The sequence below is a fragment of the Rhamphochromis sp. 'chilingali' genome (genome assembly GCF_963969265.1).
Source record: "Rhamphochromis sp. 'chilingali' genome assembly, chromosome: 1".
In the NCBI taxonomy this organism is placed as follows: Eukaryota; Metazoa; Chordata; class Actinopteri; order Cichliformes; family Cichlidae; genus Rhamphochromis; species Rhamphochromis sp. 'chilingali'.
In genome coordinates this window covers 9,410,831-9,434,749 of record NC_137929.1, presented here as the reverse complement: position 1 = coordinate 9,434,749, position 23,919 = coordinate 9,410,831, and the positions used below count along the sequence as shown (strand labels likewise).

At 42.5% G+C, this 23,919-nt stretch overlaps 1 protein-coding gene across 1 annotated transcript; it reads right to left on the bottom strand.

Annotated features, from left to right (window-relative positions):
- Positions 1-14,312: 14,312 nt before the first annotated feature.
- Positions 14,313-22,477, bottom strand: LOC308402658 (NLR family CARD domain-containing protein 3-like; the record flags this gene model as incomplete). The annotated part of the gene is made up of 6 exons (XM_080891649.1): positions 22,346-22,477; positions 20,434-22,204; positions 20,192-20,365; positions 16,003-16,176; positions 15,662-15,817; positions 14,313-14,418 (listed from the first exon to the last, which is right to left on the bottom strand). Exons 1-6 carry the CDS (start codon positions 22,461-22,463, stop codon positions 14,313-14,315), a joined length of 2,499 nt encoding a protein of 832 aa, XP_080747775.1. The 5' UTR covers positions 22,464-22,477.
- Positions 22,478-23,919: the final 1,442 nt, after the last annotated feature.

The window sequence follows — 23,919 nt, the reverse complement described above, 5'->3', positions numbered from 1 at the left end:
AGGGATCATGGTGTTTGTGTCTGTATGTACTTGGGTTGTCTGATTATTGTGTATTGTACAAGTGTGCAAGAATTCTGCTAACCATGCTGAGGATTTTGATGGATGTCGTTTGGTTAATGTTTGCAAATGCAAAGAGCTTAGTATATGTGTTTGTGTGTGTGTGTGTGTGTGTGTGTGTGTGTGTGTGTGTGTGTGTGTGTGTGTGTGTGTGTGTGTGTGTGTGTGTGTGTGTGTGTGCTGAGGGTGCATTCTTTTTATATTAAAATTAGTAGAGTTACAGAGGGTATATAGAGTGTGAACATAAAATAAGAGCTCGATTAGGCTGTAGAAACGGATGAAAATCCAGTAAAGTGAAGAGTGTGTGTGTGTGTGTGTGTGTGTCTGGCAGGAAGTGAAGCAGGAAGTCTGAATATAGGGCGACCCTGGCTCAGGGGGTTGGGAAGCGCATCTGTAACCGGAAGGTCGCCGGTTTGATCCCTGGGCTCTCTGTCCTGGTCATTGTGTCCTTGGGCAAGACACTTTACCCTACCGCCTACTGGTGTTGGCCAGAGGGGCCGATGGCATGATATGGCAGCCTCGCTTCTGTCAGTCTGCCCCAGGGCAGCTGTGGCTACAACCGTAGCTGCCTCCACCAGTGTGTGAATGTGAGAGTGAATGAATAGTGGCATTGTAAAGCGCTTTGGGTGCCTTGAAAAGCGCTATATAAATCCAATCCATTATTACTATTATTATTAGAGCTTGTGAGAGACGTTTCAAATTGAAAACAGAGGAATTAGACAATGAAAGTGCTAAGTAATAGTAATGAAAATGATATTAAATAAATGTCTTAGTGTGTTAATACAGGTGCCCATGGACTTGCTCAACCTCCTGGAAGAATACAGCAGAAAAATGATAGATTAACAGAATTGGGATGAAAAAAGGGTTTGGTTTAAAATGTCACAGCTTCACCTCTCGTCCTGTCCTTATCCTGAGAAGAAGCTTGAAGGGCAGTTAATCTCCTGATGAAGAGAGAAGACAGACAGAACAACACCGTGGACTTGAAGAATTAACAGCAGGCAAAAAGACAGTGCAACTGACCTAAAACACTGAAGGGTCCAGCAGCATGTATGTTGATGGAAACATGCGCTCTGAATTACAAGCTGGAAAGTGTACCAGTGACATGACTGTGTGAAACCACTGGATGGGACTGTCTGAGTCTCATATTTGCCATGCTGGGAGTTAAGCGCCAAGAAAAGACTGAAAAGAGGAAGAGAGAATGAACAGAGAAGAAGAAACAGCTGATTTGGGCCTGTGTTTGATTTGGGAGGCCACACAGGAAGTTGAGAGAAGAGGGGACGAGGACCGGTGAGAGGTGAAGGCTGGACGTGTTAAAGTGACAGCAGAGGAAAATTGGGTTGAACATTAAGGCTGAATTTGTGGGGTTTAGAAACATCCAGAGCATCGCAACAGAAAGGTAAAGAAAAGAGAGAGATAAAGAAATAAATAAACTAATAATACATAAATAAATAGAAAAATAGAAAACACATGTAGAAATTGTCACATGTGAAATTATTTTTGGAGAGAATCAGAAGTGAGACAGTTTGAATCCACAGTTCAGCGCAAAGATGCAGGAATTAAATCTGATTATAAAAACACATCGAGGCAACGAAGACCAGCTTACACTCAATATTAATATGAATACACAACATACACGCAATGAAGACATGCTTACATTCATGAATGTGAATACATGACATAAATGCTAAATGGTGTAGATTTAACACACTTAAAGGCTGAAGCTGAGGAATAACTCAGGAAGCTGCAGGACAATAGAGTGACGGTTGTGAAGAGGAAAAAGAGACTGGGAGGACCAACCAGTGATTAGAAGCTTAAAGCAGGTTTAAAATAGTGAGTTAGAAGTGGTTTCCAGCTGATTGAGCAAAAGAAGTGACGACTGTAGAAATAAAAATAAAATAATAATAATTGAATTATGCAGCAATGTTTTGAATATGCATTTCTGTTGTCAGGGCAACTTCTCGAGATGTGACTCAATGTGCAAATTAGTTGAATGAGTGGGGACAGAAAAAAAAGAAAAAAGAAAAACTCAAGTTTCCTGTCTGAGACATGAGTGAAGTTTGCATTGAGAGAAATATATCTGTGACTGTGTGAGAAGAACTGTTTGGTAAAATATATGATAGCAGCCGCAGGACAATTAAATAAAGTCTGTCGTGCAGATTTGGAGAAGAAGTTTATAATTTAGTGATGACACATTGTTATAAAGTGTTTAGAAAGGGCTTAATGGGAATATTACTGCTGGGCAAACTGTGCGGCTTTAACAAGATTTTCTGTGTATTTAGCAGGTGAAACTCTGTCAGCTGACTTCAGACTGTCAGGAAGCTGAAGAACCTGAGGCCAACCACTGAAATATGATGTGGGCAAAATGAACAGAGGGAGTGATTTTAAGTCTGATTTCAGACTATGTCAGTATTAGTTAAGCCAAGAGTCGGGCAAAAGCTTTATGGCCCGGAAAGTTCTAATTCCCACAACATATTGTTAGATTAGTAAGCAAAACTTTTCTGTGATGAAGATTTTTGGGGTTGTTGTTTTAGTGATGGGTTAATTCTGTCAGTTAGGTTTGGCTTGTTTTCTTATTTCAATAGAGGGAGTTTTACTAAACATGGACATGTCGAGGAGCGGCTCATTATTTCTGTAACAGTGCACTTAGAGAAAACTGTCAGGTGTCGCCCCCTTTGGTGATGATGTTTTGTGCTCTGATGAGCTAATAATCAGCTCTCTTTTTCTCATTTTTTGTTCTAAGCAGGCCTGCAAGATTGAATTAACAGCGCTGTAAAACATTTTGTGAGAGCAAATATAAGGTGAGCTTTTCCAGATTACAATGGGCTGAGGAAAAGGTCACCTGTGGGAACCTGCCAGTTCCTGTCTAAAAGGATTGCAGCGAGTCAATCCAGTCCAAGATCACAAAGAACTCTTTTTCTAAAAACAAAAGAAACAACAAATAAATGAGCTCATATTGATGAGGGTGGAGAATCTGATCCTTTGCGCGTGAGGCTCCACTATCAGCAAGATCTAGTGTGAATGCGTGTGCATGATGTGTGTGACTGGACTGTGACTGGACTGACCATGTGGACTAAAGTGTTGACTGACTTGACACTGAGACAAAGACTGGACCAGCGTTAGAATGAGTAGATGTTGACAAACAATTCACGACGCCGGTAAGAAAAGGGTGGATGCTTTGCTTTGCTTTTGGCAGGAGCAGGAGCACAAGAGAGAGAGAGAGGGAGACCGAAAGGTTCACATGAGAGTGTGGAGCTGCAGACTCCACCCTTGGGCGGCTAATTTTGTGTTGCTGATGTTTGCTTTAAGAAAATGTTGTTTTATTGACTGGGTTTAGATGATGGTGTCACATTATATTGTTGGGAAAATGCCAAATGCTGAAGGGGAGAAAATGTTTGATATTACTGATGTTACCATTAACCAAAGCAGGCCACTGTAGAAGTCAATGACATTTTATAGAAGGAAAATAGAACCAAAGCCAAATGTAGGAGTTATATAGGGGATTGGTGGACTTGTCACATTCCAAATCCAGTTATGGAATAACAAACACTGGTCCAAGGGAAAGGGCAGGTGATACGAGGTGGTGCTGGAGGAAAACGAGCAAAGTAAAGACAGCAAACCTATTTTGGTTCGATCTGATAAAGTCAAATTAAAAGAAGTACCATGACACTCAGAGGATCAACGTGAAACTAAAACATATGCAGATTTTGTATGAAGCACATGACTGATAACTGTTCTGTTTTAAGTTTAGTTTCTTATAGCACAGAGTGGATCACAGTGAGGGAAGGACAGGGGGGAAACTGAGTTTAAATGTGAAGTTGATGCTAATATACAGGTTTTGTTTCTAGGTCGTTCTGGGGATGCAGGCTCTGGGTGGAGCCAGGAGCTGAAAAGATCGAACATGATAATTAAACTGATTTTATTATTTAAACACAGGTTTGCAGGCCCGGAGCAAATATACTCGAGAGGAGAATCGCTGAGGTTTTCTGAGCAATGACAGGATGAACCTTTTTCTTTTAATTTTCTAGTTGTGGTTTTGTTTGACACATGAAGATGTGTCAAAAGGGGGAGTTTTAGGTCTAATTTGAAACAATGGATTATATGATCAGTGTGTGACTCTTTGTGTGTTTGATCATTTAGCTACGGTAAAACTTAGGCATAAGTAATTGCTTTTATGCTTAAGCTTAACTGATTGAAAATGTTTGCTTTCTTTATGATTTATTTTACTAGAATAAGCGCTTATAATCATTTTTCATACACACATTGCAATTGCACTGATAGGAGTTGCCACTCAGTCTTGTGAAGGTCATAAGCTTCGTTCAGTGTGACTGTCTGGATTGAAATATGGTAGGAAAAGGACTCAGAGTGCTTAGGGGTGAATGCAAACACGCTTACAGACAGAAATAATAATTAGGCTAATCCTTTTGATTAGAGAGTCCCGAATGTGATGTTTTGAACCAACTTTGAATAATCAAGAGAAGAATTGATGAACATATTAGATTATTGAGGCGTAGCAGAGAGAGGTGTTTTCCTCTTCTGTCCTTTACAGGAGAAGATTCCAGAACCACAGCAAAACCACGAAGGGGTTGGTGAGAATCCAGGACCCAAGAGGAGGGGCACCCAAAAGAAGCACAGAGCAGAGAAACCTCTCAGAAAATGTGCTGTTCAGATTGAAAAGAACATTAAAAGCTTGTTAGACAGAGGCTATAATGTGAACACAAAGTAATGAAGGGTAATGGGAGGATTAGCTTTAATAATAGTTTGTATGATTTTTATGTCAGTTGCCCAAACACAGTGTTCAGACCGGATATGCTCCACCCGTTAAAGGGGGCGAAGGGACAAATGAAGTGAACTGTAAGTGTGTGCTTAGAAACCAGGAGGAACTGTTTAAAAGAGGAAACGTTTCACTGTGTAGAGGTCGTTTCCATAGATTGACAAAAGTAATGTTGGACCTTTTTACCAGGACAAAGTTAATTATATCTGTTTTAGTTCACAGTAGTTATTGAGGGAGTCAGTTAATTAGGTTAACTCATAAAATGAGTTAAAAAGGGGGAGACTGTTACGAAATAAATATATATTCTTTGTCATGGTCCTGAGTCTGAGGACTCAGTGTTTTGTGTTTCCTTATGCTTTTGTTCATTCCGAGTGTGTATTCTGTTGTGATTTTGCCATTTGTTAGGTTTCTGTTCTTTGCCTGCCTGCTCCCACTTCTCTGTGTTCCCTCTGTCTGTCCATGGTGTTATTGTGTCTGCTCATGAGTCTGCCTGTCAAGTTCAGTATCCTGTCTGGTTCTTTGTGTCTGTTAGTTTCCTGTTTTATTCTGAAATTTCATGTCTCATGTCAGTGTGTTCAGTTTTACCTCTCCCCTGTCTCGTTAGCCTAATTGCTCCCAGCTGTGTCTCTCTCCTGTGGCCCATTCCCTGATTACTCCCTGTGTATTTAAGCCCTGTGTTTTCCTGTGCTCTCTGTCGCGTCGTCTGTTTAACTCCATGTCCGTCTGCATCATTCTGTGTAACCCGGTGTTCAGTCTGCGTCTCTCCGCCATCTTTCATTGTGTATTTTGTTCCTCCTCCCGTGCGTGTTTGGTTTAAGTTGAGTTCTTTAGTTTTCCCCAGTTTAGGTTGGTTTACTCCCCGCTCTGCTCCTCCTGTTTTTGTCACCTTATCACCTCTGCAAATAAACATTCACTCGCACCCCAGTCAGTGCCTGCATCTTGGATCCTTTTCTCAATTCACCACACGACTGCTGTGCAGCCGTGACAGTACGACGTGACCACAAGATGGATCCAGCGGCCTCAACCGGGGAGAGCGACCTCACACGCGCCCTACGCCTGGTGGACTGGGTAACCCACACCTCCAACGCACGAGCGAAGGTTGTGGGGATAAATGCCATTGAGGCTATTCTGGATGGAAATCCCTATCTCCACCAGGTCAGGGGATTTACGGATTTAATCTCTGAGCTGCATAAAGCCCGGGAGGCGGTGCAAGCTCGGGAAGTGGCGGGTTCTGCCCAGCAACAGTGGACTACGACCGTCCCGAAGTAGCCGTCTCAGCTTCACCCACCGGAGGTTTCACGGCCCGACCCGCCGGAGGTTTTGCCCTGCCCGTCGGAGCCGTCAGCGGTGGGGAAGCAACGTTCGCGCCATGTTCATAGTGAGAGTAGAGACAGTACACGGCGTTTACCTACCTTCGTGGTAACTGACCTCTCACAAGTTGGCATTTTCAAAACATCCATAACAGTAACTGACTGTGTTTCATCCACTCCACCACCAACTCCAGTCTCACTTCAACCAGTACATCAGCCTTTAGCCAGTTCATTAGCCCAGCCTGCATCTATTCCATTAGCCCGGTCACCCGCTCCCTCCATACTGGAGGCTGTGTCTGTGCCACCCATTTTGAATCCCGTTCCTAGCACCCATTTTAAGCGGAGAGACAAACCCATTAAAACCACTCTAGTTTCTCAGAAACTGGCTAATTTAGAGACTGTTACTCGCCCCAGGGCCTCCCCAGAGGCTGAGTTTCTGCCTTCAGCCGACTCTGGACCCCTGGAAGCCAAGACGCCAGCTAAGAACTGCACCGTGCCAGCTCTGCCTGGGCAAAGCCAGTGCCCTGCGCAGTTTCAGTTACCGGTGTCTCTGCCAGAGGCCCGTGTGCCTGCTGGTCCTGTTCTCTCTGCCAGAGGTCTCCGCACCTGCTGGTTCTGTTCTGTCTCTGCCAGGGGCTCCGGTGCCTGCTGGTTCTCAGACTGTCTTCGCTGGGGGGCCCGAGGAGCCCGTCCAGCTTCCTGCCTCATCAGCTGGAGGGCCCGAGGAGCCCGTCCAGCTTCCTGCCTCGTCAGCTGGAGGGCCCGAGGAGCCCGCCCAGCTGGAGGGCCCGAGGAGCCCGCCCAGCTTCCTGCCTCGTCAGCTGGAGGGCCTGAGGAGCCCGTCCAGCCTCAAGACTCGTCAGCTGGAGGTTCAGGAGAACCTAGCCAGCTTCCTGCCTCGTCAGCTGGAGGGCCCGAGGAGCCCGTCCAGCCCCAAGACTCGTCAGCTGGAGGTTCAGGAGAACCTAGCCAGCTTCCTGCCTTGTCAGCTGGAGGGCCCGAGGAGCCCGTCCAGCCCCAAGACTCGTCAGCTGGAGGTTCAGGAGAACCTAGCCAGCTTCCTACCTTGTCAGCTGGAGGGCCCGAGGAGCCCGTCCAGCCCCAAGACTCATCATCCTCGCCCGCAGCAGCCTCCTCATCAGCTTCATCAGCTTCGCCTGGTCCAGCCTCTGCCTCAGCTTTGCCTGGTCCAGCTTCAGCATCATCAGCTTCGCCTGGTCCAGCTTCAGCATCCTCAGCGTCGCCCGGTCCAGCATCTGCTTCAGCTTCATCAGCTTCGCCTGGCCCGGCCTCTGCTTCGGCTTCGCCTGGCCCAGCCTCTGCTTCAGCCTCGCCTGGTCCAGCTTCAGCTTCGCCTCCGCCTGGTCCAGCCTCCGCATCCGCTTCAACGTCGCCTGGTCCAGCCTCCGCATCCGCTTCAACGTCGCCTGGTCCAGCCTCCACTTCAGCCTCGTCTGGTCCAGCTTCAGCATCCTCATCAGCTTCGCCTGGTCCAGCTTCAGCATCCTCAGCGTCGCCTGGTCCAGCCTCTGCTTCTGCCTCGCCTGGTCCAGCCTCTGCTTCTGCTTCGCCTGGTCCAGCCTCTGCTTCTGCCTCGTCTGGTCCAGCCTCAGCTTCTGCCTCGTCTGGTCCAGCCTCCTTCTCACCTGGTACTGCGGGGGCCACGCACCCTTCTGGTCCCCAGCTGCCGCCTCAACATTGTCGGTCATCCGCCAGGCCGCATGTTGGGCATCTTCGCCACCGTGGCCGGCCTCCGGACTTGCATTGTCGCCACCGCTGTCGTGAGCACGGTCGGCCCCCAGAACTGCTTTCGCACCGCTGTGGCCGTCCGCACGGTCGGCCCCCAGAACTGCTTTCGCGCCGCTGTTGCCGTCCGCACGGTCGGCCCCCAGAACTGCTTTCGCGCCGCTGTTGCCATCCGCACGGTCGGCCCCCAGAACTGTTTTCACGCCACTGCCTACTGCGTGGCCGGCCTCTGGACCTGCCCCACTGCCGCTGCCTTTCACACGGTCGGCCCCCGGAACTGAACTGTTTTAGCCTCCGGCGCTGTCGGCCTCCGGGTCGGCCCCCTGAACTTGTCCGTCTGGGCCTTTTTGGACTACCTGTGGCCCATTCCCTGATTACTCCCCGTGTATTTAAGCCCTGTGTTTTCCTGTGCTCTCTGTCGCGTCGTCTGTTTAACTCCATGTCCGTCTGCATCATTCTGTGTAACCCGGTGTTCAGTCTGCGTCTCTCCGCCATCTTTCATTGTGTATTTTGTTCCTCCTCCCGTGCGTGTTTGGTTTAAGTTGAGTTCTTTAGTTTTCCCCAGTTTAGGTTGGTTTACTCCCTGCTCTGCTCCTCCTGTTTCACTCGCACCCCAGTCAGTGCCTGCATCTTGGATCCTTTTCTCAATTCACCACACGACTGCTGTGCAGCCGTGACATTCTTAGTGCTTATTTTCTGATTATATTGTTTTTTGTACTTTGTAATAAAGTCTGTGAGAGAGGTCAGAGGGTGAGAGGTCGCCTAGCAACAGAGGCTTTAGTAAGGGGAGGTTAAAAAACAGGAGGTTTAGTGCAGAGCTGCAGAGGCATATTTACCCTTTAAGACCTACCATAGAACCAAGTCCGCCAGAGCTTATATTATATTTTTACATGCTGTGGAGCCATTTTTGGGAGCATTTCAAGTTGCTATACATCAATACAACCATTACAGCCTAAATTTTAATAATATGTATGCATTAAGTGCATAGTAATTACATAAATTGCAAAAAAGTGCAATAAACTACAAAAAAATTGAAAATCGTTTTTGTTTTTTTAACATATATTTCTAGTTAGCGAAATTTAAGAGGCTTAACCCTCAAAACTGTAAATATAAAAAAGTTGCACGAAATAGTTTATTTTGAGTGTCTTCATAGTTTTATTTTTGAGATACACCAATTTCCATATTCTGCAGGAAAAACGAAAATAAATATTATAGTGCAAATTTGCAAAAAAGCTGCATATGCATCAAAAAAAACTATTTCCAGCAGTGCAATATGAGTCCTAAGCATCCCAGAATCGACACAGAAAGTCATAAAGTCAAACATAACTTTTAAAAAAACAAGTATAGGCTCATGATGCCCTGGTGGTAAAAAACTACATTTCCGCAAAATTACGTCACTTCCGGTTTCGGGCAGGTCATGGCGGACATGCGATTGTTCGTGCTGACTTCTATTCCAACGTAGGAAGTGTTATGAACAGCTGATTTGATCGGCAAAGCGTGTTTCTGGAATATTATGTTTTTTTTGCTGCAAGTGCTTTTTATGCAATTTTTGCAAAGCTATATGTGGAAGGAAACCGTGACCTAGGACAAGCATAAGATGTAAGTACAACTTCTCCGGTTTCATATGCAAAAAAAAAAATTTTGCGCTAGCTCATGTGGTTGCAGTGCTTCCGGGATTTAAAAGTAGTTGCGCAAAATGCAGCGTTCCCGCTCCGACCGGTTTTAGAGGGTTAATAAAATACAGGAAACCAGACAGAAAAAGCAGAACTAAGTAACACACACACACATTAGTCAGAGCAGAAGGAGTTGTTTTGATGGAAACTTTGTGTGTCTGTGTGCGACCTATAGCAGAACTATGTATACCCATTCTGGCTTCTAATGCTTTCAGACCTGAGTGTGTGTTAGTGGCTACAGGTCTCCGTTTCCGGAAATGTACAATAAAGATCATTTTTTGAACTTGACCACTCTGAGTCGGAAGTCTTTCTCTGTCGCCAAAAGATTCAAAAGAACGGAATTTAATAGTCACATGGCATCGATTTGTCACATGGCATCGGTATGTTAGGTTTTGGGATGAGAACGTGTTGGATGGTTACCTGTCTTGGTCTGGTGGAGGTCTCTTTGCATAAGAAGACTGATGACTTTTTCATTAACAGTGTTTCTTTCTTCTCTCTCCCCTCAGATGACTTCACACTATAACCAAGGACACTCATAGGGCATCTGATTGTGGCTTCTCTAATGATCTTTCTAATAGTAATATTGTTCACTGTTATGTTACAGAGTGAAGTGAGATTAGTGCTGTAAAACTTCCATAACACTGAACAGATGCCACCACAGATATGTTGAAATCTTAGTCAAAACTAGCAAGTAAAAACAAATGAAATCCATGATTCAGAAATGCTGATTGTTGAACAGATAATTCAGTCTGTACATGAGGAGGATCCACTTTAGACTAAACTACATACAGAAACACAGGAACCAGGGCACAGTGTAAATCCAGGACCTCTGCGTGCAACAGCTGACCTGTATGAACACAAAACATTGATTGAAGCCCACGTTGATGCTTTCTGTCTGTTTAACTTTTACATTTGAAGCAACACATTTTACTTCAAACACACAGATCAGGTAGAAAACTGTGGATTAGAAAACAAATTCATCAAGAAGGTCCTGAAGCAAGAAGTTCATCATTGCATAGAGTAAGAAAAAGGACATGAATCATCCCACGGGTATGTGCAGTCGTTATATTATCATCACCTAAATCACCTAAAAATGTGTGTGTGTGTGTGTGTGTGTGTGTGTGTGTGTGTGTGTGTGTGTGTGTGTTGCTTTTTTAAATCTTCTACTTAGAGTTCAAACTTGGATAGTGATAAAAACATTGCACTGCTTCATTTAATATTTAATTGAACACATCTGTGGTTGAATTTGAATCTTAAATGTTTTGATTTCAAAGATGTGGTTCTGATATGAAGGAACAGAAAGTATATTGTTGCCATGGATACAGTGAGACAGATGCCTCAGACCCTTATTTTTTATTTCTTTGACTTTTTATTTTATTGATTCATTTCTTTATTTTTACATTTTAAAAAGTGTATTTGTCTGAATGAACTAATCCCCATTTCCCATGCTTTGTATCACTGGTCATACTGGGAACAGCCATAGAAAATGTTTGTAAAGAAGAAATCTTAAACATGAGCAGATTCTCAGGTGATTTCTGTTTCCTAACCATTGTTTCAGTGCACACGTCCCATCACTACATGTGTGTTAAAGATTTCTTTGGGATCAAAATAATCCACTGACAGTTATCAGTACAAACAGAATGCAAAAATCAAAAGTTCAGACTTCAGAGTTACTAAAACAGAGATCTGAGGAAAACTGGTTATTCACACGACTTTTCATGTGTGAACAGTAGAGGTGGTTTCATTTTCACATGTAGGTGTTGCAGTGAGGATTGCAGGGAGACATTTGCTGAATAGCTGCAGCTCTGCTCCTGTAGACTGCCTCTGAATGTGTGTGTGGTGATAAAGTCACTTTAATTAAATGTCACCTGTCAGGGAAAACTTTGTGTTGACTGAAGAAAGTTCACTTCTCTTTCATTGCAGCTCCACTCTTATTTTTGATGCACTCGTTTGTTTCATAAATGATTTCAATGATTTTGCCACAGCTCTGCATTGTCAGGTCGGAGCATGTGTGCTTTTGATGAAATGCTGATATGATGACGCTTGATTGGGGAAAGATTTCCACAGGTGGTGTTGTTGGTCTCCTTCTTCCAGTTTTCTTGTTGCTGCCTCTCTCCTCGCCTCAGTTGCTGCAGCTGTATCATGTATGTTGTTATGTTACATACAAAGATGAATTTGTGACATTAAAGAGTAAAGATTCTTCTAATTGTTTTCCATATCATCTCCTACTGCTTTAGTCTGCGTGGACAACATATGAGTAAATCATTACCAAGCCAGATTATATTTGGAATATTTCAAACAGAGGACATTACAGTGAAATCTGCTTTCAATGTGACATTTACTTTGATCCTTTCAGACACAGTTTATACATCAGACAAACTGTTTGTAGAGCGATTAAATGTTTAATATTGTTGTTAAAGTTGTACAGATGAGCGTTAATCACCAACAGCTTCATTAATGTGGATGAACTGGACGGTTCCAGGGAAACTATCAGGATCACATGCCTCCAGTGGTCACTGTGAGTAACTACAACTCTGCACATACAATAATTAAGATGAAGATGTGTTTTTATTGTAGAAAGATGAACCAAATGTAGTTTGACTCTCTGACAAACGATGGCAAGATAAAAGTAGTTTGTTAAAAAAAAGTCACAAAAATGGTAACAATGAAAACAAATACAAACAACAGCATATCCTGATATGAGGCTCACAGATCAGGATCAATACAATACGTAGCAACCGACATTGATGTTGCCATGGTGACTGCTGCCATATATAGTGTTTCTGTTACCTGACTTGTCTTAAACATCAACGCTGGCTGTTTTTCATTTTACTAATGAGTCCACTCTCTTCCCTCACTTTCGTCTCTTCCTCGTGTTTGAGCTCCTCTCAGAGAGGATTTAAGAAAGAGCTTTGATGATGGCTGTAGCTCAGGAGATAGAGCAAGGCATCTACTGATCAGAATGTTGGTGGTTCAATCCCTGACTGCTCCAGCTGGCACGCAAAGTATCCTTGAGCAAGACACTAACCCTCTCCGATGCATCCATCAGAGTATGAACGTGTTAAACAAGAATCAGTCCATTCACCATGGAAATATCAAAGTAGAAAGTGATGTCAGTTATGATTGGCTGCACAACGGGATCACATGACCAGGTGGGTGGTACAAATAACAGGAAGCTTCTCTTGTGGCTTTAATAATCATTTGAATTGATAACTTGTGATTTACAGACTGTTCTTTATCTTCTCATTGTCGTCTGAAACACAGAAAAATATCAATGTTGGAAAATATGACATTTATATCTAGTTTCTAAAGGATGGTTTAATTCTCCAAAGGCCACCACAGACATGACAAAGTTATTTCATCATTATAATGCACAAAAACAAAAAGCAGGATGAGCCCTACTGCTCACCAAACTTGTGTTGAATAATAATTTGTGAATCATTTAGTTTAAAACATCAACTGACTGAATCCCTGAATCTCATCATGTGTTTCTGAGTGAAAGACCCAGACATGTACAGACTGAACTGTTTCTCTAACAGGTAAGACTAACTACACAGAGTCACTGACCCAGAGCGAAATAATAGTCTTTTGAAAGGACGGCCATATAAGTCTACACCTTTTCGAGCCCAGAATCCAAATCCAGGATAAAGGGGTTCAGTGAATGTGGTGTGGAAGGTGTGGAGGTGGATCAGAGAGTCAGAGGAGACTCTGTAGAAGGACAGAGTGCCAGCAGGACAGTCCACATACACTGCTACTCTGTTAGAGACAGAGGAGGAGGAGGAGATTAGTGTACCCCTGTTATTGTGCCACACAGAGAAATAATGATCAGAACAGCAAAGACTCCAGGACTGATCATTTCTACCAAAAACACACTCATCACTCCTTCCTTTTCTTTTGATTCCTCTGTAACTCACTGATATCCAAGCCCCTCTTGTCCACTTGACCTCCCAGTAACAGCGACCTTTCAGATCTTCTCTACACAGCAGCTGATGATAATCACCACCAAATCTGTCTGGATGATCAGGATATGACTGAAACCTTGTATGTGTCACCTTCCTGTTGTTGTCAGACAGTTGGAGCTTTGTGTGTATTGTGTTTGTGTCGATTTTGAGTTGACAGGAATCTGATGGAGAGAACAAACACAATCCAGCTGCAGTTATTGATCCATCATCTGTTCATTGATTGACCCTTTGATGATGACTCCTGACGTGATGAAGATGGTTGAATGTGTGCTGCTTTGTTTTCATGAATCCCATTAAAAACACACTTACACTTCCTCAGACCTGGTCTCAACCATCGGACTCCAGCAGGCTCCACCCTGAAAGGAGGAGGGGGGTCAGAGCAGCACAGTCAGCATGCACACATGGACATTACATGGCTCTCACACACACACTGTTACACACTGATAAAGGAACAGTCCAACATTTTGACACATAAATGTTTAAACTTCAAAAGAGCAAAACTCATAATCACATCACATTTAATCTCCTTTATTAAGCACGATGTCCAGGGAGCATTGACATGTGCCACAGTCAAGGTTCAACACACTGTGACATTCATGCTGTCAGGGAGTGGCTGCATATTAAATGTAAAGACTGGGACTGGGTACAAAAACTGATTCAGTACAGGTAGAGTGCAGCAGCCAGTGCATCACATATTTCGAGCTAATGCAGCGGTCATCACACCACATACTGCTTTCTATGTAAAGGAGCCTTCATTCTCACATTAGGGCTGTTTGTGACCATAAAGTCTGTCTCACAAGGGCAGCCACTGGTCCAGGCGAGGATGCCTCCACAGTGGGATGTCTGAGGGTGCAGACATGGGTGAAGTTAGGACCAGGTGCCAGTGGACCTGTGGACCTCTGGAGATAGGAGTTATCGTTTCACTCCACCAAAAGCAGGAGAGAAAGATGTTTATTAATAATCCTTCTTATTATTAAATGCTCTGTAGAGCAAATTTGTTCAAGGTAAACAAACAAATGATGGAAACAGCATCAACCAATTACAATGTTTCACTCTTGTAAGAGGAGGTTGTGATTTGATGCATGTGATGAATATATTTATGTATATATTTATTTCTTATTCTTCTAATAGGAAAATTATCTTTGTTTTTGTATATTTATACTAACATAAGTGCATTTAAAGGCTCGTCATCTTAATTTATTTATTCAGAAATTATATCAATAACAATAATACAGGGAAACCCTGAATACAATTACACAATTCTTGGTCATTGATGGTTACAGCTAACAGTGTCTCTGGGACCACTTTGGACAGCATTTGACTGAAGTGCTGGTTGGCTGCAGGGCCACCATGAAGGCTCTTTCTGGAGCTCAGTGCTGCAACACATATCCTGCAGTGCAGGCTGCAGGGTAACAGGACCAGTGGTTGTTAATGCTACATCCACTTTACAGTCAAAAACACCCACTAGTCTGGGCCTAACACCCAACCAGTGACCCGGTTTCCTCCACCAGCTCCATCCCTTTGTTTCTTAATCTCTTCTTTCTGTTGGAATGATTATTTCTTATTATAATTTGAATTTCAAGGTTGATCGACCAAAGTTAATTCACTTTGACTGCATTCTATTTTTCTGTTGTTTTCTACTAACTATTATCACAAAGTCCAGAAGCTCAATTTGATATTTTAGCACAAACAAGTTTCAGTAGTAAATGCTCAGAAGCAGCAAACTAGCAGTGCAAAATAGCCCATTTTAGTAGATGGCCAGTTAAGTTAAGTGACTTAATAATCCATTTATTTTTACTAATATGTTTTTCTAAGCCGGGGAAACAACCTCCTCCTAATTCTAGTTTATGCTGGGCCAGGCTAAACATGTCCTGGACATGGTCTCTGCACACAGATAAAACTTAAAATAAATAAAGAGAGTGAAAATGTCAGTTCCTTTCCAGAGATCAGTTTGAACAGGTTGCACAGTTGTTGCTGACAGAGATTTTGATCTTTGAGACCCCATGTTAGACCAGAATGGGAAAAATGTTCCTATATGTGTGATTGTTCAAATAACACTGGTTTCCAGCATTAAGTAATCAGACAGAGCCAGTTTCCTCATCTATCAGACACTGTTTGTGGCTGTAACGGCCATCTACATACCTCAGAGTGTTCAGTCTTAGCTGCTCAAGCATCTTCACTGCTGCCTCTCCTGGGTTATTGTAGCTCAGGTCCAGCTCTTTCAGATGGGAAGAACTGGAGCTAAAAGCTGAGACCAGAGACTTGCAACCTTCCTCTGTGATCAGGCAGCCTGACAGCCTGCAGACATGACAAATACTCTTAGAGAAGAGAAAAATAGCTAAATGCAAACAGGAAATTGCAGCCAAAAATGGATTTAAAAAATGACATGACTGAAACAGGAGTTAAAAATAGCCATTAGTCACTCTAAACCTTAGATTGTAAACCTCTAAACCTCATCTACTGAACATTTTAAGAACGCTGACCTGAGTGTTTCCAGTTCACAATATGGACTTTTCAGTCCAGAAGACAAAACTTTCACTCCAGAGTCCTTCAGGTCATTGTTACTCAAGTCAAGCTGTCTCAAACTAGAGGGCTGGGAGCTGAGTAGTGAAGACAGAGTTTCACAGCTTCCCTCTGAGAGATTACAGACACTCAATCTGAAGAGACAATAATGAGAAAAATAATAATTTTAAACTTTCTGGTCTGAACCTTTGAAAAATATATGATCTAGATTAAATATAATCTCTATAGAGGTTAAATCATGTGGAGGGTAAATTAATCATCAATAATTAATCAATTAGTCATCATTAAATAGTTTATTAAATGTCATTAATGAATTACAGTTCAAAATACTTCCATCCATTCGCTTCTGCTTATCCTTTTCATGGTCGCGGGCGGTGCTGGAGCCTATACCAGCCATCATAGGGCGAGAGGCGGGGTACACCCTTGACAGGTCGCCAGTCTGTCAGAGGGCTAACACATAGAGACAGACAACCATTCGCGCTCACATTCACTCACAGATTCCCATCTATGGGCAATTTGGATTAATCAATTAACCTATCCCCACAAACTGCATGACTTGGACGGTGGAAGGAAGCCGGAGTACCCGGAGGGAACAGCGATCCTAACAAATAATATTGCAGTGGTTGGAGATGAAACTTTGCTGACATGTAGTAAATGGACTGATTCTTATATAGTGCTTTTCTACCTTCCTGGAGTTCTCAAAGTGCTCTATACAACAGGCCTCATTCACACAAGCACTTCTAAACACAAGTGCAAACTACCCGGAGGGAACCCACGCAAACACGAGAACATGAAAACTCCACACAGAAAGACCCTCGGCCCAGTTCTTAAGTTCAAAATACTTAATAAATTAAATATATACATAATTGATTTAATGCCAATAATTTAATTTTAAACATTTCAACTAAATTAATTACAAATTTAATGATTTTTAAATATATTTAATTAATCACTCATTGAAACATTTAATTAATTATTTAAGAATCTATTTATTTAATTCATTTTGGCACTTCTAGCCCTGCAGCTGTGCATGTGCTTACATATCCGCTGGTTTGTATCCTACAGGTATTCTCACAGCAGTGCTGCTGAACATTAAATGACCAGCAGATGTCAGTTCTTCCAAATAAGCAGTTAAACTTTGTGTGATCTGCCTTTGGGTGAAGCAAATGGCCGGAAAAATTGGACACATTCACAGAGCTTTACCACACCATCACTAGACAACAATGGAATTATTTTAACTAAAACAAATAATCAGAAAGTCTTCTGCCTGGTCTTGTACCTCTGTGTTTCTGTAACAGAACTAATGAGCTGAAAGTTTCCTCACGACACCACCGATCAGCTAAAAGGTCCCTCGAGTTTACCTGCATGCATCCTGTTCACCTGTCAGCTGTTTAACACATGCTGCTTATTCAGGAAACACGCCCACATTACCTGGTGACAGTCACAGTTTAATGCGGGCCGCTGTTTGTCAATATAAGGCGCACCGGATTATAAGGGGCACTGTTGATTTTTGAGAAAATTAAAGGATTTTAAGTTCGTCTTATTGTGCGGAAAAATATGATAGCCTGTTTCCTCAGCGCACAGCTGCTGGAGCTTGTGTTTACTCTCAAAGTGACCGATCTGGGTTAAAAAGGGGATTCAAAAGGAAGGGCAATGGACACTAAGATAACTACAGAATATTTTATAAGTGAACCTGTTGCTTTAATAAGAATTTGCATTAAAATTTGCATTAAAATTAAATAGATTTATTGACAGACTTCAATTAAATTAATATACGTGTGCCACAGTAATTTAGTTCTGCCACTTATCTGCTCAAATGACTGGAAATCTGATATCCAGTCACCAGCACAGCTTACTCACTTACTCACTTGCAGTCACTTACTTTACTGTTTTTGCTCCTGAGTTTAGTTTAGATTAAAGCTGTTAAGATAAGATAAAACTTTATTAATCCCTCGGGTGGGTTCCTCTAGGAAATTCGGTATTTCATAACTGCATAATTTTACTGAAGTTTAATGTGTCAGCGGAGCACATGTGGAACTGAACCATTCGCCTGTCTTAATTATCTGATGTTTATATGTGTTACACTTTTTTAATCTTTAATTTTAAATTGAAACTAACATTTAAAAACAATTGGTACAATGTGGAAAGCTGAACAGTTTAAACTTACAGTTACTACACGACTGAAACACCAACATTATCTCTTTTATTAAGACATGCATATACACGGGTCACACTGCTTATTGAAAACCCCCCAACAAAGATCAGATCTTAATCAGATTTATTTTAGAATACAGTTTAATAATATTTTTATAAAGGTAGTTTAATAATTTCTGGAGCAAGCTGAACAGCAGTCTTCACTATCTACAAACAGCATGAAAATGTTGTGGTGAAAATGTTCTCTTTCCTCCTTAACCATCTTTTTAATGTTAGTTTTAATTTAATGCTTGTTTCAGACGCACAGTCTTAACTTAAAGTAACCATGGTCAGACTTGATTGAAGTAACTCAGGTCAGCCTTTCATAAACCGAAAACTCACAGCTGCCAACTCTAGTTTATGGCTAGACTCGGTTTGTTGAACTTGTGCCTTGAAAAAGGGTCCTGTTTGTCCCTCATGTTTTTGGATTTTTGTTTTCACATTTTAGACTTTGCTTCTATTTGGACTTTTTTATCAGTAATACGTGCTTACGTTTTGCTGGAACACTTGAAACTAACATAAATACATAACTCGAGAGGTGATAGTCAGCAGGGGGTTTACAAGTTGTGTGCCGCATTGACAGCGGTTTGCAAGCTCGACCACTCGCAAGGTGAGCTGGCGACATCACTGAAATCATCAGAGATGATTAGATTCATTTTGACAAAGTGAGCAGATATTGAAAGATTATGCCACTACATCCTTGACTAGAAAATATTAAAGTGTATTTGGTGACACACAAAAAAGGGTAAAGTTTAAGTATAGTTTGGGTCCACACATGTCCAAATCCTGGTGTGTAGGCCTACTTAGTTTTGAGAAATTGTCATGGGACCGGGGTCTGGGTGACCCAGGGCCAGTAAGAAGTTATGGACATGTGTGTTTTTGGTGCTGCTGTCTCCTGTTTCCATGTTTCTGTATCTAGGTGTGTGTGTGTGTCTGTCAGCCAGGAGCCTGGCCACACCTGCGGAGGAGAATTACTCACACCTGCAGCTGATCAAGCCTCGTCAGAGGAGCTACTTAGGAGTGTGGTGGAGCTCTCTCCGATGCTGGATCATTGCGTAACTTCACGTTAGTCTCTTGGCGAGTTAGTTAAGATTAGTCTGCCGCATTGTGGTGTTTCTGACGGCTGCCTCTTTGTTATTCCCCAGGAGGAGTGTGGAGACAAGAGGGCAGCGAGCACAGGGTACTCAGACACTGAGGAGCGGAGACAAAGAACACTAACAAGCAATGGTTTTGACTTGAGCAGCATTAACCCCGCCCCCTGACCTTGATGGGTGAAGCTGACAAATAAAATTTATTTATGAACACCGATGCAGGGCCAGGAGTAGCAACGTGAATTAAATAAATATACATGCAACTATAACTGATGACATAAAAATTAGGATTTCTTAAGGTAAAGCCAAAGTGCTGAATCATTTTGCATGTTACTCTCAAATGTTTTCTCAAATAACAATAACATAACGTTAGCCACAAGAGGGCAGAAGCATTGATACAAGTCGCATGTATATAAAGGTACAGTGATTATATTACAGTGATTTTTACAATAACAAAACAGAAGTTTATAGCAGTGTGTTTTTCCATGACAGATCTACCAACCAATCACAAGTGTTTTCTCTTGGTAGTTTTTTCCCTGAAGTTCCTCATTTTGAGAGTTGAATAACTTGTCCAGATCACTGTCAAACCCCACTGTTGCAGTTTATCTATCCTGCCATGTAGTTATTTATCTGTTCATTTCTGACACTTTCTCAACTTCTTGCACAAGCAAATGTAGACTGTTAGCAGCTGATAGCATAACTACTGTAACTCAATGAGATTTAACTGACTAAAAATCTGGTTTTAAATGGTTTTAGACAAAAACCCCTTTGAAAGAGATTTCAAAGTAAGGATATATCAGTATAAAAATAAATGTAGCGTTTAAGTTGCAAATTTCAAGTCAAATCACAAACAACAATATCTGACCTGAGTGTTTCCAGTTTCCAGTTTCCAGTCTTCAGTCCAGAAAACAGTATTGTCAAACCTGAATCCTGGAGGTTGTTGTTACTCACGTCTAGAGCTCTGAGCTCACAGTCTTCTAGTTGAAGAGAGGAGGACAGAGCTTCACATGCTCTCTCTGACAGGTTACAGCTATTCAGCCTAAGAAAGACATAAATCATCATAAATAAAATTACGATAAATTAAATAATAAAAACTTCATAACTTACAGAGCTTTTTTAGAGACTTTGACCACTGGCAGCAGCCTCAGAAGAGCCTCCTCTGAAGCAGAATATTTCTTCAGGTCAAGCACATCCAGATCTTTTTCTGATGACAGTAAGATGAAGACCAGAGCTGCCCACTGAGCAGGAGACAGTTTATCTGTGGAGAGACTTCCTGATCTCAGGGACTGTTGGATCTCCTCCACTAGAGAACTATCATTCAGTTCATTCAGACAGTGGAACAGATTGATGCTTTTCTCTGCAGACAGATTCTCACTGAGCTTCTCCTTGATGTACTGAACTACTTCATGATTTGTCTTTAAGCTACTTCCTGTTTGTGTCATCAGGCCTTGCAAACGAGTTTGATTAGTCTTCAGACCCAAGAGAAAACGAAGGAACAAGTCCAGGTGTCCATTGGGGCTCTGTAACGCCTTGTCCACAGCACTCTGATAAAAGTATTTCTCTGTCTGAGAGCTTGTTTGTTGTTCTTCCAGCAGATTGAGTCCAGAATTGATGAAGGGGAGATGGACATGAAGCGCAGCCAGAAACTCCTGAACACTCAAATGGACAAAGCAGAACACCTTGTTCTGGTACAGTTGTTTCTCCTCTTTAAAGATCTGTGTGAACACTCCTGAGTACACTGAGGCTGCTCTGATATCGATGCCACACTCTGTCAGGTCTGATTCATAGAAGATCAGGTTTCCTTTCTGCAGCTGATCAAAAGCCAGTTTTCCCAGAGACTCAATCATCTTCCTGCTCTCTGGACGCCAGTGTGGATCTGTCCCAGCTCCTCCATCATATTTGATCCTCTTGACTTTGGCCTGAACTACCATGAAGTGGATGTACATCTCAGTCAGGTTCTTGGGAAGCTCTCCTTCCTCTCTGGTTTTCAGCACATCCTCCAGAACTGTAGCAGTGATCCAGCAGAAGACTGGGATGTGACACATGATGTGGAGGCTTCGAGCTTTCTTGATGTGGGAGATGATCCTGCTGGCCTGCTCCTCATCTCTGAATCTCTTCCTGAAGTACTCCTCCTTCTGTGGGTCAGTGAACCCTCTCACCTCTGTCACCATGTCGACACACTGAGGAGGGATCTGATTGGCTGCTGCAGGTCGTGTTGTTATCCAAAGGCGAGCAGAAGGGAGCAGGTTCCCTCTAATGAGGTTTGTCAGCAGCTCATCCACTGAGGTGGACTTTCTGGTTTCAGTCAGGATTTTAGTTTTGTTGAAGTCCAAATTAAGTCGACACTCATCCAGACCATCAAGTATGAACACAACCTGGAAGTCTTCAAGCCTGCAGATTCCTGATTCGTTAGTTTGATTAAAGAAGTGATGAACAAGTTCCACCAAGCTGAACTTTTCCTCTTTCAGCACATTCAGCTCTCTGAAAGTGAATGGAAATATGAACTGGATGTCCTGGTTGGCTTTGTCTTCAGCCCAGTCCAGGCTGTATTTCTGTGTTAAGACTGTTTTCCCAATGCCAGCCACTCCCTTTGTCAGCACTGTTCTGATTGGTTCGTCTCTTCCAGGTGAGGCTTTAAAGATGTCTTCTTGTCTGATTGTTGTTTCTGGTCTGTCTGGTTTCCTGGATGCTGTTTCAATCTGTCTGACCTCATGTTCATCATTGACCTCTGCAGTCCCTCCCTCTGTGATGTAGAGCTCTGTGTAGATCTGATTCAGGAGGGTTGGGCTTCCTGCTTTAGCGATCCCCTCAAACACACACTGGAACTTCTTCTTCAGTTGGGCTTTAAGTTCACGTTTACAGAGTGGAGCAAATATTTCTGAAGGTAAGAAATTCAGAAAAAAATATTATATAATAAATATCATAGCCTCTCAGTACCCTGAAAGGATGAATGTCTATTGGTCCATTTCTTGAGCTATTAGGAAAGATCAATATTCAGTCTTTAGAGAAATTCTCTTACTGCTCTGCAGATGGTCAGCCATCTCATGCTGCTTAAGTCTCCTCAAGAAGTGGAGTGTGATCTTCAGAAATGCTTCTCTGCAGCTCTTTCTTTCATCTTCATCCTCACCTCCAAACATCTCCTCATCCTCCATCTGGCTCTTTAAAGTTTCTGGGTGATCTGGACTCAGAAGCTTCTGGATCTTCTTCAGCTCATTCTTCACAAACATGGTGATGTTGTCCTCCAGCCGCTGGAAAAGAAGACTATATGAATTACCCAGTGGTAAATGGACTGGTTCTTATATAGCTCTCTTTGATTCTCTGTGCACACAAAGCATTTTATACAACATGCCTCATTCAACCAAGCACATTGTTCTATGCTTAAATACTTTCTTTCACACTCTGATGGATGCATCAGAGGGCAGCTTGGGTTTCGTACGTTACCCAGTACATTTGCCAGCCAGGGTTTGATTCACAAACCTTCTGACTAGTAGCTGACCTGCTCACCTCCTGAGCTACAGTCACCCCAATCTGACTGAAATCATGGAGCCCAAACTCTGACGTATGTTGGACACACTGACAATCCTCTGGTCCACAAAGTGCAGCATAGAGGTGACTGAAAAGAACAAATGTAAACGTAGTACTACAAACCATAACCACAGAGTCCAGGTGTGTTTGATGTTGCTGTGCAGACTGACCAGTGGAAACCTCTGCTCTCTGCTGGTCCACTCTGTGGAGGAGTAATGTATAATTAGCTTATGTTATGTCTGTCCACACACAGGCACAAGCTAAAGGTCCATGAAGTGATGTTTGGATGGGTTCAGTCAATCAGATGACTGTCATGGTGAAGCGTTGCTAGTCCTGGTGATCCCACTGAGAATTAACAGCTCAGTTTCCAGATGTCTGTAGTTTTCTGCTCAGTTTCTTTAGTCCCAACAGCTCTTACCATCTCCTGCATAAAGCTTTCCCTCCATGCTCAGATGCCCTGGAACAAGGTGCTTTCTTTATATCAGTGACTGGTTTAAAGTGACAACTTGCAGTGCTCGCCAAATGTTGTGTCAGCAAAAGTAGTTCTACTGTTTCTTACATTTCTTACATTTTTACACACACAAATCAATGAACACAAAAACATAAACTTTTCAGATATTTTGTTTTACAATGTTACAAAACTCAGTTCACAACTACACAGTCTGATTTACAAGTACAAAATATTGATGACCACAGTTTGAGCCGATGTATGTCCCGAGTCTGTGGACTCAGTAGTTTTGTTTTGATTGTTCTTGTCTTTTGTTACAATTTCATTCTGATTAAGATTTTCTAGTTCTGAGGTTTTGGTTTCTGTGTTACCTCTGTACTGTGTTAGTATTGTGTCTCTGTGTTCACTTCCTGTTTTATTTTGACAGTGCCATGTCCTACATTAGTGTGTCTACTTTTGCTTCAATAATTGATCAATGATCAATGATCAATAATTTTTTTCAGTAGAGGTTATCTTAGCTTCTGCACAGTCCATCTCCACTGCCCTTCAGAGAAACAATTGCAACTAGATGCTGTTACACATGGCCGTAGTCTCAGCTTTCATGCGAATGCTTCTTCTGC